We start from the raw sequence: 16,895 nt of genomic DNA on the forward strand, positions 1-16,895 counted from the left end.
TTTTTGTTAGGCTTTTTCTGGTTGGAAGGAACAGAAGCTCAATCAAGTAAACACATAAAAGGGGGTGTGCAATATTTTGAAAATACATGTGGCATACTAAACGAGACATGTAATTCCTAGAATGGCACTCATGAAAACGTGGACTGGTATTCAGAGCCATTCTTGGATCCTCCCTTGTGTTGCCCATAAACATGGCTTGGCCATACTCTACTTTCTTTCTATCCTTCAACAACAGGCAAATTCTTTCTATACTTTTTAGTTCAGATTGATACATTGGTTTTTTAAAGCCTGGCCACAGAGTCATGAGGGGTCAGGTTATCAGGTAGCTACTCTTGATCAGGTGGCCTTGATCTGGTTGTGGGGTGGAGAAAAAAGGGTGTCAAGGCCAAGTAGCAAAATACGTGGCCACCTCAAAGACAGGGGCTGTGGGCACAGCAGTTTCCCTAGAAAGGGTTATGGTGTGCCTTAGAAAGGCAGTTATTCATGTCAGGGTCTTTGGGAAGATCCGATCAATAGTACCTCTCTTCCTCTCCTGGATTCTGAGCAAATGGAGAAATAAAAGAAAAGAGGCAAACAAGAGATGAAATAGTACCCTTATTTCTGATAAAGGGAAAGTTAGAAGATATAGCTTTGTATTGGACATAGGGAATCTGCTAGTGGAACCCCAAAATTATAAAGACTTCCCCATTTAGTCACAGGAACAGGGCCAAGCAGAATACTCCATGTAGGGCAGCTTACTAGACAAGACTTATGATATAGATAAGTAACAACAAATTGCTGTTTCCTTTGGACAGCTTGTTCCCAAGAGAAAAAAGGGAGAAGTCATACACGCCCACTTTCTTCTAAAATTTACCGGTCAGATTAGTCACTCCACCCCTCATGGAGCAGAGTGAGGAAAGTGATAGAAAGAGGCCGGGGATGCTAGGGTCATAGAGCTCCTGTCACATGCAAGGAAACATCAAGAGGAGAGAAGAGATATTCTCCCCAACAGTTGGCAACTCTATCCCAGTGAGAGCAATGATTGACTCAGACCAAAAAGATAAGTCGAGTAAAAAATTATATACTTAATTAACACATTGATAGTTTAAATATCTTAACAGGTTAAGTAAGCATCAGTTTTAAAACGGAAGGATTATTGTGCTGGTATTTGGCAGGCATTACCTGACTGATGAAAGCCTGTGAATACAAATATTCTGTAACCAATTATGTATACGGCATTTATTAACATAGTAGTAAATATCAGATAATTGACTCAAAGAGGACCCTCTGCAGATCTCTGAACTTGCTTTGTGCAGCTCTCTTCTTCTGGTACTCTGCCCTGTTAACCCACCACGTGGGCCTTTCCAGACTTCCAGCAGCTCCATCCAGCTTCCTAACATGGAGTCAGGGCAACAAGGGAGCATGTAGGATCTGAATTTGGACCTCCTGTGTTCAAACCTCAGCGCTTAGTCACAGGTCATGTGACCTCAGCATATCACTTCACCCCTCTGCATCTCAGGTTTCCCATCTTACAGATGAGAATAATAATGGCTTGTTTTTCTAAGACCACCAGAGCCAGCACAAAAGAACCAGCAAGTAGGCAAAGGTCAGGAGCAAAACTGCAAGTTTATTTTAGTAACCTAAGGTGTGGAGAAGAAGTCTGTGGGCCTCCGGCAAAGAAGGCCGGCAGAGTTCCCCTCCCCCAAGCTCTCGGACGGAGTTCCGACAGTCCCCACAGCAATGGGAAGCTGGGCAGTCCGCCTGGCTCAATGGCGGAGAGCGGCTTTTCTAGGAGTGGGAGGGCAATAGGTGGGGCATGGGCGTGTCAGGGACATTCCGCAGGTGCGACCAGGTAAATCTTGGTCTCTTCGGACTGACGTCACCTGGCGCATGCCCAGTTGGTCTGCACCTTCCCGGGTGGCCGGCTGCATTTTCCCGCGCGGGAAAAGTTGGGAGGGGGGATGAAGAACCCGGATGTGCACCATCTTGCTTCCGTTCGTCCAAACAAATAATAGAACCTGCCTCTTAGGATTGCTAGGAGGATACTGAATTAGTGCATATAAATCACCTAGCACTGTGCCTGGCACCTGGTTTTGCCTAGTAAGTGTTAATACTTAGGAATATGTGGTGATGAAAGCAGTGCTTTGTGTAGTAACATTGTAGTAGGAAAATAGGCAATGCTTAAGAGGCTTTCTAGGCTTCATGTGTGAACAAACATGCACAGAAAGCACTCAGCATGATTTAGTTTAGCATAATAATCAATAATAGCATTTGGGTGATAAACTCATTTACGCTACTAGCTATGTAACCACTAAATCAAAGGTCTTTAGTACAACACGCTAGCAGAGCAAACGATGATGATGTTTTTTCATAAAAACTTGATTATTTATTTCTACTTCTCACTCTTTATGTTACACTTTCATTTCATGCCGGGTTTCTTCTTTTTCTTATTTTATTCATTAACGAAACATGATATAAATCAAATATGGACTGTTATCTAAAATTCCATATTTCTTCCTAATTAAAATGTAGGCAATAAATGAAGCAGAGTATCATGAACTAATGTGGAAGTTCTCCTAGATGATGGTGATTGAAAGAAGAAAACAGCAGAACAATATGTTTAGTGTGAGGTCATTTATGTATGAAAGAGAGAGAAAGAGACAGGAAAGGTAGGAGAAGGCAAAGCAAGACAATGATCAATTAATATTTAAATATAAATAAAAGGATAGAGGTTCTGGAAGGATCTTCTCTCCCAAACCATTGTCAAGGAGAGTTGGAGCAGTAGGAGAAGAAATAAAATAAGGGGTGGGGAAACTATGGGGCGCTTTTACTTTTTACCCTACATAGTTTTTGTTGTTGTTGTTGTTGTTGAGACGGAGTCTCACTGCACTCACCAGTGCAGTGGCTGGATCCTCTGCCTCCTGGTCAAGTGATTCTCCGCGTCAGCCTCCCGGGGACTACAGGCGCCCATTACCATGCCTAGCTAATTTTTGTATTTTTAGTAGAGACAGGGTTTCACCATGTTGGCCAGGCTGGTCTCGAACTCCTGGCCTCAAGAGATCCCCCTGCCTCAGCCTCCCAAGGTGCTGAGATTACAGGCATGAGCCACCATGCCTGGCCCTACCTTTTACCCTATGCACTTTAGTATTGTTTGAGTTTTTAACAACAGGAAGTATGCATTTATCGCTTCTATAATTTTATAAATGTAATGGGGGAAACTGAATGAAGAAAATAGTATTTTATTGCACAATTGAACTGGATTTTTCCGTTTTCTTTCTTTTGGTTCAGCTGCCTAATAAAGTATTTTTCTCTTCCTAGCTGTGGGTTTTGTTGTATTAATGAAAATGCCTCCCTCCCACTCTAAGCCTGGCCCTCAGCCTGCCGGCGTTTCCGCCTGGCTCAAGATCTTCCACGCTGTTCCTCCAGGCGTCCCTGAGGGCCTCCATCCTCGCTCAGGACTGTGCGGCTGCGGCAGCTATTGTGTTCTTGGTGGACCGGTTCTTGTATGGGCTCGACGTCTCTGGAAAACTTCTGCAGGTCGCCAAAGGTCTCCACAAGTTGCAGCCAGCCACCCCAATTGCCCCGCAGGTGGTTATTCGCCAAGCCCGAATCTCCATGAACTCAGGTAGGCTCCTTCCTGCTGGCCGCCCCCGCGTCCTCGGTGTCTGCAGCTCCCCTTCCCTCCCGAGCTACTTGACCTCTGTGGGACACCCGGAGCACCCGGACCCTGCGTGCCATCTTTCCGAGCCCGGGGCTCCCCTCCCCCGCCCCTGTGCCCTTCCACCCGCCTCTTTGCCAGCACAAAGGCCCTGGCATAAAGGGTTTCAGAGCCAAAAGCAGTAGAGAAAATTGTGAAAGGGTGTGGAAAATACTAATTGGAGCTTTTGTCTTCTAACAAATCTGTCCTGCTGCTTTCAAACAGGGGTATCTGAATTGCTATACTTCTGACCAAGAGTCTTTAAAAAGCAGATTAGAATTCTACTATTTTCTCTTCGCTCTCCTGTCTCCTTTCTGTAGGGCCACTTGACTAAGCTAACAATAGAACTGACAAACCCACTGAAGTAATTTGAGGGTTTTTTTCATCATTCAGAACACCGGTACAGTACCTGATTAGGTCTTAAAGTATCTTTTTTTTTTTTTTTTTTTTTTTTTTCTTTGAATGAAATGAAAAAGGAGGCTGACATTCTAACTTAAGATGTGGTGTGGAGGAGGGCCGGAGGGGAGGGGGGCCTGCTATGCATTACTGCAAGGTCCACTTCCATAGAATTCTTGAATTATTTAAACTGCTGGTAGCCATTAGATTTAGAAACGTGTAGCCTGTTATTCCTGTTTCCAAGACTGAAAAAGTAAAGGATGAAAAGAGAAGGCAAGTTACCCCTACCAGAAATGGGACTGGTTCATTTTCTGATTGGTTTTAGCTATTGCTATTATTTTAATAACTCTGGTCTTTAAGAGGTTAAAATCTCTTTACTTCATTTCCTTTGAAAAGGAACTGTACTAACTATGCTAAATAGGACAATTGCTGAATGCAGAGAGGGACAGAGACAAAAGGACATGGGAGAAATGGGCTAGTGGAGGTTACCTTTTCAAAAGCCCAAGTTCATTTACGCTCAAATTCTTGCAACTGTGCATAAATTGTGCATGTCTTGTTATTTACTTATCTCAAGTAACTCAGGGACAGAGTTGAGCTTAGGAAAAATTTCTTCTTTCAAATGCTCCTGATGTAATTTATAATGTCTGAGACATGAAAGAAACCTAACAACTGTTGTTCCTTCTGATGGTGTCAGATGGTAATGATGTATGAGCAGGTCATTCTCTGAGGGGAACAGAGTGGCGAAGGCTGGAGGGTGCAGGCAGGGTTCTAGTACTGGTTCTCATCAAGAAGAGCTTGGAACAGAGAAATGTAGCTTATTTTCTGCCATACAGCATTGCTATAGTGTGACGTGAAAACTGAGGTCAAATGGTAAACAGGGGCGTTGATAGCTTTGCTTTTACATGTCCAAACTGATCTTTCAGGTTCCCATTTTTGTTTTTGTTTTGTTTTTGAGACAGTCTTGCTCTGTTGCCCAAGCTGGAGTGCAGTGGCCTGATCACAACCCACTGCAGCCTCGACTTCCGGGGCTCAGGTGATGTTCCCACCTCAGCCTCCTAAGTAGCTGAGACTACAGGCATGTGCCACCACACCCAGCTAATTTTTCTATTTTTTGTAAAGACTGGGTTTCACCATGTTGCCCAGGCTGGTCTCAAACTCCTGACCTCAGGTGATCTACCCACCTCAGCCTCCCAAAATGCTGGGATAACAGGTGTAAACTGCCATGCCTGACCAGGTTTCCTTTTTTGAAATTGGTTTTGGGAGGGTTTTAAAAATTATTTCTCTCAAAGTTCTAATCAGGTGGTATAGCAGTTTTCTCCTGATGACGAGAAAGCCTTGGTATGATCACGATGATCATGATGATGCTCCTCTACTCACATTATCCTGTGTCTAACATAAAGGTCCTGGATCTCTTTCCCCAATAGTTGGGATTGTCTTTTCCTCAAAGACACTATTAGAATTGCCACAGAAAGACAAATATAGCCTCAGAGTTAAGTCTTCTTGTGTAAATGTCTGCCCCAAAACATCTGGAGCCTCCACCTACACTGGCTGTCTCAGAGACAGAGAAGGACTGGGACTGCGAGCAGGGATGGTTTAGGAGTAACAGAAGAAGATTTGCTGAAAGGAGGCCCTTAGGCCAAGCACTTAGGAATCGTGGGGTGGAGAAGTGAAAGAGATTGTATAATATTGTAAGGGGTAAGGAAGAAAAACAAAGGTAATACGAGAGAGAGGACAGCAGTCTTGCTATTATCCTTCTGATCCAGCTCTTCCTGGTATCCACCACAGGGTTCCATCCAGTCAAACACTCAATGTAGTGGGATGTCAGAAGCAAGAGAAGACTCACAAGGCCGGGCACAGTAGCTCAGGCCTGTAATCCCAGCACTTTGGGAGGCCAAAGTGGGCGGATTACCTGAGGTCAGGAGTTCGAGACCAGCCTGGCCAACATGGTGAAACCCCGTCTCTACTAAAAAATACAAAAATTAGCCGGGCGTGGTGGCAGGCACCTGTAATCCCAGCTACTTAGGAGGCTGAGGCAGGAGAATCCCTTGAACCCGGGAGGTGGAGGTTGCAGTGAGTGAGATCGCGCCATTGCACTCCAGCCTGGGGGACAAGATCGAGACTTCGTCTCAAAAAAAAAGAGAAGACTCATAAGGCCTGCTCACCTCACTTTTGCCTGAAATTAGGAGATAAAACCTTTCAAACCACAGTTACAGATAAAGACTCAGATTTCCAATTCCGTCAACATGGAGGACTGAGCAAGTGCAGTCTTTTCCCATTACAAATACATAGATATGGTGAATTAAAGATTTGTAGGTACCTGAAACAAAAAGTATTTAAAATCACAGCAGTTGACTACTGCTTACGACACATAGCCAAAGGAACTTACACTTGAGCAAAGACCTCAAGGGAAGGGGCTGTCATTTTAATCCCTGGGCAGAGATGAGAGACAGTTGCTTTGTGCCCATGTGAGAAGTAAAATATTTGCATCAAGCTGGAATTCTTAAAGGTTTGCACAGGCTATAAAAGGAGACTGAACAATCCCACCAGCCTGCACAGGGAAGTTACAAGGACGCTTGCTGTCTGCCCAAGCTCTGGAATGGAGGGGAAAAAAAACTCCCCTCTAAAATAAAAATCTCAACTCTGTGCCAAATTTGAGTGTGGAGTCTGAATTTACTCTGCCCACAAAGCAGAAAACCTGCCATCAAATAATTAAGAAAAAATATTGTTCAAGACTGAAATTTCTGGACCCCAGGAGATCAAATGCAAAACTATGCTCTAGAGAAGTATCCACATCCCAGGACCTTGGGAATCTCACAGGAAAATATTCTTGGCTAAAGATGACCTTACCTTAAAATTTATAAGCAACAGGCTGGGTAGTGGCTCACGCCTGCAATCCCAGCATTTTGGGAGGTCAAGGCGAGTGGATTACCTGAAGTCAGGAGTTCGAGACCAGCCTGGCTAACATGGCGAAACCCCGTCTTTATTAAAAACACAAAAAATTAGCCTGGTGTGGTGGCAGGTGCCTGTAATCCTAGCTACTTGGGAGACTGAGGCAGGAGAGTTGCTTGAACCCGGGAGGCAGAGGTTGCAGTTAACCCAGATCATGCCATTGCACTCCAGCCTGGGTAACAGTGAGACTCTGTCTCAAAAAAAAAGAAAAAAGAAAAAATGAGAAAGTAATGGTAATTGATGAATTGATGGGGAATTCCACACAAAACAGGCAGAGCATACAAGTTCATTTTTATATAGACAAGATACAAGAACACAACCACAAAACCGTGACTGAAGAGCGCAGAACACCCTCCCAGTCGGTGAGATAAGCTTTTGGCATTTCATCTGCTAATAAGGGTGTCCAACTGCCAACCAGACTGCTTCAATGGGGTGAAAAAGATAAAATAAATCCTTAGAAAAATGAAGTAAAAAACAAAGATACAAAAATGCAAGCTTAATGTATTTATTATTATCAGTTTCAAGAGTTATACAATTATTTTGGCAAATGATAATAAAAATTTCTAAATGCTCACTCTCAGTGTTTCACTTAATCTCCTCGATTCAGGCCAGCAACAAAAAGACACAAATAGCAGTGCTCCAGAGTAGTGCTCCCCAAACTTCTGTGTGCTCTGAATCCCCTAAAGATCTTATTAAAATGCAGATTCAGATTTAGTAGATCTCTGGTACGGCCTGAGATGCTGCTGTTCTATGAACCTTGCTTGACTAGCAAGGGATGATCCAAAGATTCTAATCATGTGCTTGGCTGCCCACCAGGGACAAATGACCACTAACAACCTTAAAATTAAGGTACATTTTCTACAGCCAGTTTCTCAGATATTCCAACCCCATAACTGACCTACCAGAAATGTACTCCTGCAATACCAGTAACAGTGGGGGAAAAAATTATGGAACTGGAAACTGTATTTAAAGAAAATTTTGAAAATGAAGCACAGAGAGCTAAGTAGATGAAAATATAAAAGAGAAGTTTAAAAAACTCAAAGAGATTGAAAAAAACCCAGAAGCATAGGAAGACTTCTAGCAGGACTAACTAGACTCAGAATTGGAGAAAATTATGTCTTTACACTGAAGAAGTGTATCTAGCTTTGGGCAAAAAAGTTTTAGGCCGGGCATGGTGACTCATACCTGTAATCCCAGGACTTCAGGAGGCCAAGGCAGGAGGGATCGCATGAGCCCAGGAGTTCAAGACCAGCCTGGGCAACATAGGGCGATCTCATCTCATCAAAAAATAAACAAAATCAGTCAGGTGTGGTGACATGTAGCTGTAGTCTCAGCTACTCGAGTGGCTACGGTGGGAGGATCTCTTGAGCCCGGGAGATTGAGGCTGCACTGAGCCATGACTGCACCACTGCACTCCAGCCTGAGTGACAGAACAAGACCCCGTCTCAAAAAAAAAAAACAAAAAACAAAAAACTTTAAAATAAATTCACATCTAAACCATACCTAGTGTGGTAAACTATAGAAAATCAAACAATAAGAAAGTCAATGAGAGACAGAAAAGAGAGATTAATATAGGAAGTATATTTAGACTAACAAAAAGTATCTTATCAATAATAAGAGTCCAGAAAGCAAGAGAATTTCCAAAAAATTGAGAGGACATAGGTTTCGACCTAGGATTTTATACCTAGGAAAATTGTCATTCAAAAGTGAGGATGAAATAGACATTTTCAGACCTGATTGACTAAAAATGAATTATTCTCAAGACAGCTCTCTCTCATTCACACACACACTCACATACACACTAAAGGATGCATTTTTCTAAGGAGAAAAATGAACTTAGAACGAAGAAGTGGAGAGTAAAAAAAGATGATGACTAAAGAATGTGGTACTGGGGCCTATTATGGGGGGGGGAGGGGGGAGAGATGGCATTGGGAGTTATACCTGATGTAAAGGACGAGTTGATGGGTACAGCACACCAACATGGCACAAGTATACATATGTAACAAACCTGCACGTTGTGTACATGTACCCTAGAACTTAAAGTATAATAATAAAAAAAAAGAATAAATATGACACCACTAGTCATTCGAAAAATGTAAGTCAAAACCACAATGAGATATCACCTTACACTCACTATAATCAAAAAGACAATAAGTATCAGTGAGGATGTAGGGAAATTAGAACCCTCATACGCTGCTAGTGGAATGTAAATGGTGCAGCCACTTTGGAAAACAATTTGGCAGTTCTTCAAAAAGTGAAACGTTGTTTTATTACATGACAGTAATTCTACACCTAGGTTGATAGGGTTTGATGTCATCTTGAATTGTAGTTCCCATAATCCCAATGTGTCACAGGAGGAACCCAGTGGAAGGTGATTGAATTATGGGGGCAGGATTTTCCCATGCTGTTCTCATGATAGTGAATGAGTTTTCATGAGATTTGATGGTTTTATAAAAGGCAGTTCCCCTGCACATGCTCTCTTGCCTCCCACCATGTAAAACATGCCATTGCTCCTCCTTTTCCTTCTGCCATGATTGTGAGGGTTACCCAGCCATGTGGAACTGTGAGTCCATTAAATCTCTTTTTCCTTATAAAGTAAAAAAAAAAAAAAAAAAAAAAAAAGAATGTGGTAAATACATTAGCCAGGTAAGATTAAAATAAAAGGAAATTATATGGCAATATCACTTATATAATTAATAAGGTGCAAAAAATCTTAAAATATTACCAAATTGACCAACCTTATATTAAATTAATAATGCATTACAATCAAGGAAGGTTTATTCCAGATATATAAGGATAGTGGGTTTTATTTTGTTGTTTTTTTTGGAGGGGTAGGTGGGGGACACGATCTCACTCTATTACCCAGGCTAGAGTGCAGTGGTGCAATCATGGGTCACTGCAGCCTCAACCTTCCAAGCCCAAGTAGTCCTCCCACTTTAGCCTCCCAAGCAGCTGGGACTACAGGTACGTGCCACCATGCCCAGCTAACTTTTTTATTTTCTGTAGAGATGAGGTCTCTCTATGTTGCCCAGGTTGGTCTTGAATTCCTGGGCTCAAGCGATCTTCCTGCCTCAGCTTCCCAAAGTCCTGGGATTATAGGCATGAGTCACCATGCCTGGCTGATAGTTAAATATTTTTAAATCTATTCATTTAGTGCACCACATGCACAGAATAAAGAAGAAAAAGTATGCATTCACCTAAATAGATTTTTTAAAGTTAATAAAATTTTCAACCGACTTAGGTTAAAAATGCAAACTAGGAATAGAAATGTAATCAGGTGACAGAAACCACACAGTAATTTGAACAAGGAAAATTTGATACAAAGAATTACTATTTCAGGGGATTAGAGTAATGAGAGCTTGGCTAGTGAAAAGTAAAGAGAACTCTAAAGAAGAACTCTAAAGAGTGCAGGATAGCAGTTATAAGGTATAGCCACTATTCCTTGGGCTCAGAACACCTAAAAAAGAGCTCCTGGCTCTCATACCTACACACACCATGGCTGAGATCAAGACCTTGTTGGAGAAGGCACAGACATGGCTCGCTGCATGGCAGAGAAGTCACCAAGGTTCCATGCTGGCAGAACTCGCTGGAAACCCACCTTCTGAGTGTTGGGGGAAAACGTCCACGGGGAGGCGCTGTGCCTTAGAACTCACCACAAAGCTGCCTTTACAGAGTGCCAGGGGAAACTGGTCACCACAGGAGCCTAACTGACAGCACTTGACTGTAAAGTCAGCTGAGAGGACTGACTGCTGGGTTCGACTGACCTCTGTACACTGAGGAGACATGCTACAGAAGTCACCTGTGTTGCAGGAGTCAGGCACAGGGAAAGCTATGAAAACCTGTGTTGCAGGAGTCAGGCATTGAGGAAGTGGTACCCACAGTGGCCTGGCCAGAGGACTACATCAAGTCAGGATGAGAAGCACCCTTGCCATGCAGCATCCTTACACCCCCACGATGACAAGGCTTACCATCCTTACCATCTTGCTAGCTGGCAAAGGAGAAATGCTTACCAGATCCATCCGCATGATCACAAAGCAGGTATTGAAGGGTTAATTGGAACTGAAAGATGATAAGTTGGAGCTAAAAAATGGTAAGTTCCTCCCTGCATAGGAGGGAATTTTCTTAAACTGATAAAAGGAAGTAACCTTTTGAAAGCCTCCAACAAAAGCAATGATGAAAAATTATAAGAATTCCTTTTAAAGTCAGGTTGAGAAAAAAAAGTACCTCATTACTGCCTCTATTTGACACTTTCCTGGAAGTTCTCTCAAGGCAATAAGAAAATGAAAGGAAATAAAAAGTATAAAGGCTAGAAATGAAAAAACAAAAATGGTATTATCTGTAGACAATATGGCTGCACACAGAATACTCCAAGAAATCCACAGATTAATTGTTAGAATTAAGAAATTAAGCAAGGTTGGTAAATACAAAGTATTTTTTAAATGCCCATTCTTAGTTAGCAACAAAACCTAATTAGAAATATATCTTTTAAGAATAGAGATTGCTTTGATAAAATTTATTCATTTAGGTATTTCATTTGATATCTTTCTTTTTAAACATATTGATGTGAATAAATTTAATTCGACTGTAAACCATGATTTCAGATACTAATTTTCTTTTATTCTCTCTTTCTCTGTCTTTCTTTTTTTTGGTCAAATATATGTGGAAAGCCTGCTATGTGCCAACAATTGCATCAGACCTTTAGGATAGTTATAAAGATGATCAAGATATGGTTCATTGTCTTCAAGTGGTTCAAGTTGGGGGAGAAGATAGAACTATAAAGAATAAAAAATAGCAAAACAATGGCATTTTAAAACAGAGAGGAAATTAGAAAGGGAGGGGGGAAGAAAAGAGGAAGAAAGGCAGAAGGGAAAGAAGGAGGAAAGGAAGGATGGAAGGAAAGAGGTAGAGAGAAAGGGAGGGAGGACAGTAACTTTAAAAATTGGTAAGGGGAGGAGAGAAGATGAGAAAGTCTAAAACCTGCAGTTATTATTTCATGCTGTATGTTCCCTCCTCTGATGACAGAAAGAGAATGTGAAGAAAGAAAATTATATCCTGCATGGCTGAAAATGGTCCCCTACAAAAATATCATGTTGGACAACTAATCTGAAATAGTGATATCTCTGGGAAGCAGTTTAGCACTGGAGAGTTTGGACTTTCATGGCAGGCTGCCTTCGTTCATATCTTTTGGTGATGATACTTATCCTCTGTAAGGCCCATTTCTTTATTTGTGAAATGAAGACAATAGAGTGCTTATATATAATTTAGAACAATGTCCATCACATAGTAAACACTTAATAAATGGTAGCTGTTATTGTTATTATTACTATTACTGCCTTGAAGACAGGGGCTCTGTCTTGTTCATCATTCCGTCTCCAGCTCTTAGCACAGTCCCTGGCACAATTCAAACATGTATTTGGATGAATGACAAATATCTATTGAGTATTTGCCCTGTTCCAAGCATTGTTAGAGGTACATGGGACAGGACAGTGAACAAAACAGACAAAACCTCCTACTGTCTTAGAGTTCACTCTCTACTGGGGAGACCTAGGCAATGAGGAAATAATTAAAATATACAGTGTGTCTTATGGCAATAAGTGACAAAGAAAAATAAAGCAGAGAAGGTGAGAAGCAGTGACAGTGTTTTGTGATCATTTGCTTTGCAACAAGCCACTCCCCAAATTTACTGGCCTAAAATAATTTTATCATAGTTCATGCTCTGGCTACAACAATACACATCCCTCTCATGTGCAAAATACACTCACTCCTCCCTCAAAGCCTCGTGCCATTAAGGGTTCAGGTTCAAAGCTTAAGATCTTATCCTCTGAAGTATGTTTAGGGACAAACAAGGCTTCTCAGGTACTTCTGGGAATACAGACTTGTGAACTAAAAGACGAGTTATCTATCTTCCAACACAACTGACATGCAACGGGGATTCAGGAAAAGATAATTTCAATAGGCGCTTCTGTGCAAAAGTGGGGAAAATGAGTCATGCAGCAGTCAAAGTTCATATTAATCTAAAATCTAGCCAGGCATATATCCCAAGTCTTCCTGATGTGGGGACAAGAATTATTTCTTGATTAGGGCTCACTTTTTCTCTTTGAGAATGGTTCTCCTCAGCTCTTGGATTTGTCCTCTGAATCATTCTTCCTTGTCCACATACATATACACATATACACATACATACGTAGAGAGACTGTCATGTAGGCTGGAGTACAATGGTGAGATCATAGCCCACTGCAACCTACACCTCCTGGATTCAAGCAATTCTCCTGTCTCAGCCTCCCCAGTAGCTGAGACTACAGGTGCACGTCACCATGCCTGGCTACTTTTTGTATTTTTAGTAGAGATGGGGTTTCACCATATTGGTCAGGCTGGTCACAAACTCCTGACCTCAGGTGATCCACCCACCTCGGTCTCCCAAAGTGCTGGGATTACAGGCGTGAACCACCGTGCCCAGCCCATAAAATATTTTTTGTGAAAATATCTCAGCCTGCTCCATGCCTATAGAAAGTTTGACTCCCAGATGTGTCTCTTTTCATTTTGAACTATCTCTGCCCTTCTTAAATCAAGCTGATATAATTCCTTTAAATGCTTTCTAACTTTTTAACATATTAAATTAGGGGGGAAAAATGCCTACATTTATCTTTGAATGCTACTTTGGGCTGCAAACCAAAGGGATACAGGACAGCACCCTTAAGATTCTTAGAAGCTCTTTTGCTTGGTCAGAGGGTCTGAGGTCTTAACAAAGTGTTTTACAGCAATGCCCTTGGTTTGATCTTGACCCTAAGTTCACATTTTACTGCCAGTGCCCTGAATTTGACCTTTTCCCCAGGTTTTAATATTTTAAATTTATCTTCAGAATGTCTTGCTGTCTGGAAAGACTATTTTGGGCCATCTCTATTTTCTCTAAATCTTGCTTAAAAATGGAATACAATAGTCCCCCCTTATTCATGAGGGATATATTCCAAGACCCCAGTAGATGCCCAAGCCCGATTGCCATTAATCAAGACATATTTCTGTTTATGTCTTCTACCCATCAATTTAATGCCTTTTCCATCTTAACTAAGCACCTGTCACGCACTGTAGCCATACTTTCACAGTTTGAGATGTGACAGCAAAACTAGCACAAATCTCTTTTTCCTTCTTCACCATTTTTGGATAGAGGATGCATCCTTACCATAGACCTTAGCAACCTTGGCATATGAATTTTTTCCTTCCTTATTAAATTGAGAATTTTCATCTTCTCACTTAAAGAAAGCACTTTACAGCTTCTCTTTGGCATATCCAAATTGCCAGCATCACTACTTCTGCCCTTTGGGGCCATTGTTAAGTAAAATAAGGGTGACTTGAACACAAGCACTGCATTACCCGACAGACAGTTCATCTGATAATGGAGAGGGCTGCTAAGTGACTAATGAGTGGTCATCATAGACAGCATGGATCTGCTGGAAAAAGGGATGCTTCATGTCCCAGGCAGGATGAGATTTCATCATGCTACTCAGAACGGCACGCAATTTAAAACTTATGAATTGTTTATTCCTGGAATTTTCCATTTAATATTTTTGGACTGCTGTTAACTGCTGGTAACTGAAACTGCAGAAAAGGAAACTGGGGACAGAGGCGACTACTGTAGTTTCTTCTTTAGGTTATTGCTTTCTTCCTGTACTTTATCTTGGGTAACTAAAAGATACACACTTTGCCACTTTCAATATCCTCCCTGGGTATCTCCTTAGCTAGACACCAAGTCCACTGGTTACATTTTGCTACAGTCCACATTACTCCTGGAGACCATGTTGCCAAACTTTACAACACGTATAATGTCTGTTCCCTTTCTCAAACTTCCAGGAACAATTTTTTCACTGCCTTTTGTCTCAACATCCTTCAAGTCTCCAAAATTTTTGTTGTAGTAGTACTCCACTTTTAAGTGTGTGATTTCTCTATTGCTATGTTACAAGCCACTCCATGGCTTAGTGGCTTAAAACAGTACTAATTTATTCAGACTCATAATTTGTAGTTTGGGTGATTGTTATAACTACTGTCAGCTGGAAACTGGGATAGCTAGAAGGTCTGTCATGGTCTCATCCACACAGTAGGCATTTGGTACTGGCTGCCAGCTAAGAGCCCAGTGGAGGCTTCGGGGGAGGTCCTCAGCTCTCCTCTGCTTGGGCCTCTCCGTGTGGCAGCCTCAGCTTCCTCAGAGCATTGGGCTAAGTTCCAAGAAGGGAAGGCAAAATTTATAGGTCCCTTAACGCCCAGATTTCTGCCACATTCCATTGGTTAAAACAGGTCACAGGGCCAGTTGTGTTCATGGTGAGGGGAAATAAACTCTAGATTCCACTTCCTGATGGAAAAATGACCACGTCATCATTGCAAATAAGCGTGAAGAATGGAATATATTGGTGTGATCTTTTTGGAAATACAATCTACCACAGCCAGAGCATATGTCTATGTATGTAATTTAAAATAAGATGGTCAGGGGAGGCTTTCAGAGACAGTGACATTTGAGCAAAGACCTGAAGAAGAAGAGAGGAAGCCTTGCAGATATTTGGGATGAAAGCATTACACAATGAAAGAATTGTAAATACCAAAACTCTGATGTGTAATGAGCCTGGTCTACTCAAGGGGTGATAAGGAAGCCACTGTGACCGAAGTGGAGGGCTGAGAAGGAAGGAACAAGAAGTTAGAGGTGAGGTCAAAGAAGTCATGGAAGCCAGATCATGTAGGGCTTAGAGGCACCTGGAAAAAGGAATGTTTGGTTAAAAGGATAAACAATTGTGCTTCCAACAGGTGTCCATAGAATAGGCCCTTCCTATGTGGTAGTAACAAAATAAGTAAACCCTTGAGAAAGAATCTCCTCACTCCTCACCTCCAAATTCCTTCCTAATAATTCCATAACTAGTTCCTGTCCATGGGTAACTCCATTGCACTTCTTGAAGTATAGCTTTCACAGGGAGGTGGCACAGCCTGTTACAAAACTTTGCCTCTACTCCACAAGCCTTGCTCTATGTGAATGAATTATCACATACGTATGAATCTAATAGCCATTTTAGATACTATCCAACTTCCCACCTTACCAACTTCTGAAAACTTCATCTTTCTTTCTCAGTTTTATACATGATGTCGTTATTGATTTTAAATTATAAAATGGAATGTTTCCAGGGGAGGTTACGGTTCCTGCTGCAATATATCAATCTTAGAGCATGAACGACTTGTAATTGTTAAGTGCATTTTCAAAGCTAATCATGTGGCATTTGGTTGCTGCTTTTCAGGAAAACTTTTAAAAGCAGAGTATATTCTGAGCAGTCTAATAAGCAACAATGGAGCAACGGGTGAGTACTTTCATATCTTCACAATGACCTTTTACCTCAGCCCCAAACGGAGCACTCATTTAATAACAACTTAGTGACTTAATAGTTACTATACATTAGATGTTTTCAGAGCTATCTGGGACTGGCTCTGCCACTGATGAATGAAGAAGCTTCGATCAAGCAGCTTACATCTCTGTGTGTCTGTTTTCTCTAAGTTAACAAAAAAAAAAAAAAAAAAAAAAAAAAAAAAAAAAAGACAAGGAATCTACTATTGGCCTGCTTCCTTACAGAGTATGTTATCCAATGGATAGTCACTGTCAAGGCAGGTAACTCTGTGGGCCTTATAAAGGTTCGATAGCAGCTTTTAAACAAAATTGTGATTGGAAATAAAAGCCTCTAAGTTCAGAAGAGTCTGCTTTGGCTTTATCGATTTAAATGGTTCAGAAAATAGATTTGATTTTTGGTACATAAGAACTTTAATAAAAACTTGTTTCAAAATGGATTTTCTTTCAATATTTAATTATCCATGAAAGGAAGCAAGTCCTAATAGTTGGGTAACAAATAAC

At 41.5% G+C, this 16,895-nt stretch overlaps 1 protein-coding gene across 16 annotated transcripts in view; it reads left to right on the forward strand.

The window, feature by feature from the left end:
- ALPK1 (alpha kinase 1) overlaps positions 1 to 16,895 on the forward strand; it is a 150,230-nt gene that overhangs the window by 115,130 nt on the left and 18,205 nt on the right. For all 16 annotated transcript variants that reach the window (XM_023219960.3, XM_023219950.2, XM_023219961.2 and 13 more), the window contains 2 exons: positions 3,406 to 3,604; positions 16,291 to 16,350. In XM_023219960.3, the coding sequence (XP_023075728.1) occupies positions 3,406 to 3,604; positions 16,291 to 16,350 (259 nt within the window). The remainder of the gene's footprint in view (positions 1 to 3,405; positions 3,605 to 16,290; positions 16,351 to 16,895) is intronic.

The sequence above is a fragment of the Piliocolobus tephrosceles genome, chromosome 3, assembly GCF_002776525.5.
Source record: "Piliocolobus tephrosceles isolate RC106 chromosome 3, ASM277652v3, whole genome shotgun sequence".
Lineage (NCBI taxonomy): Eukaryota > Metazoa > Chordata > Mammalia > Primates > Cercopithecidae > Piliocolobus > Piliocolobus tephrosceles.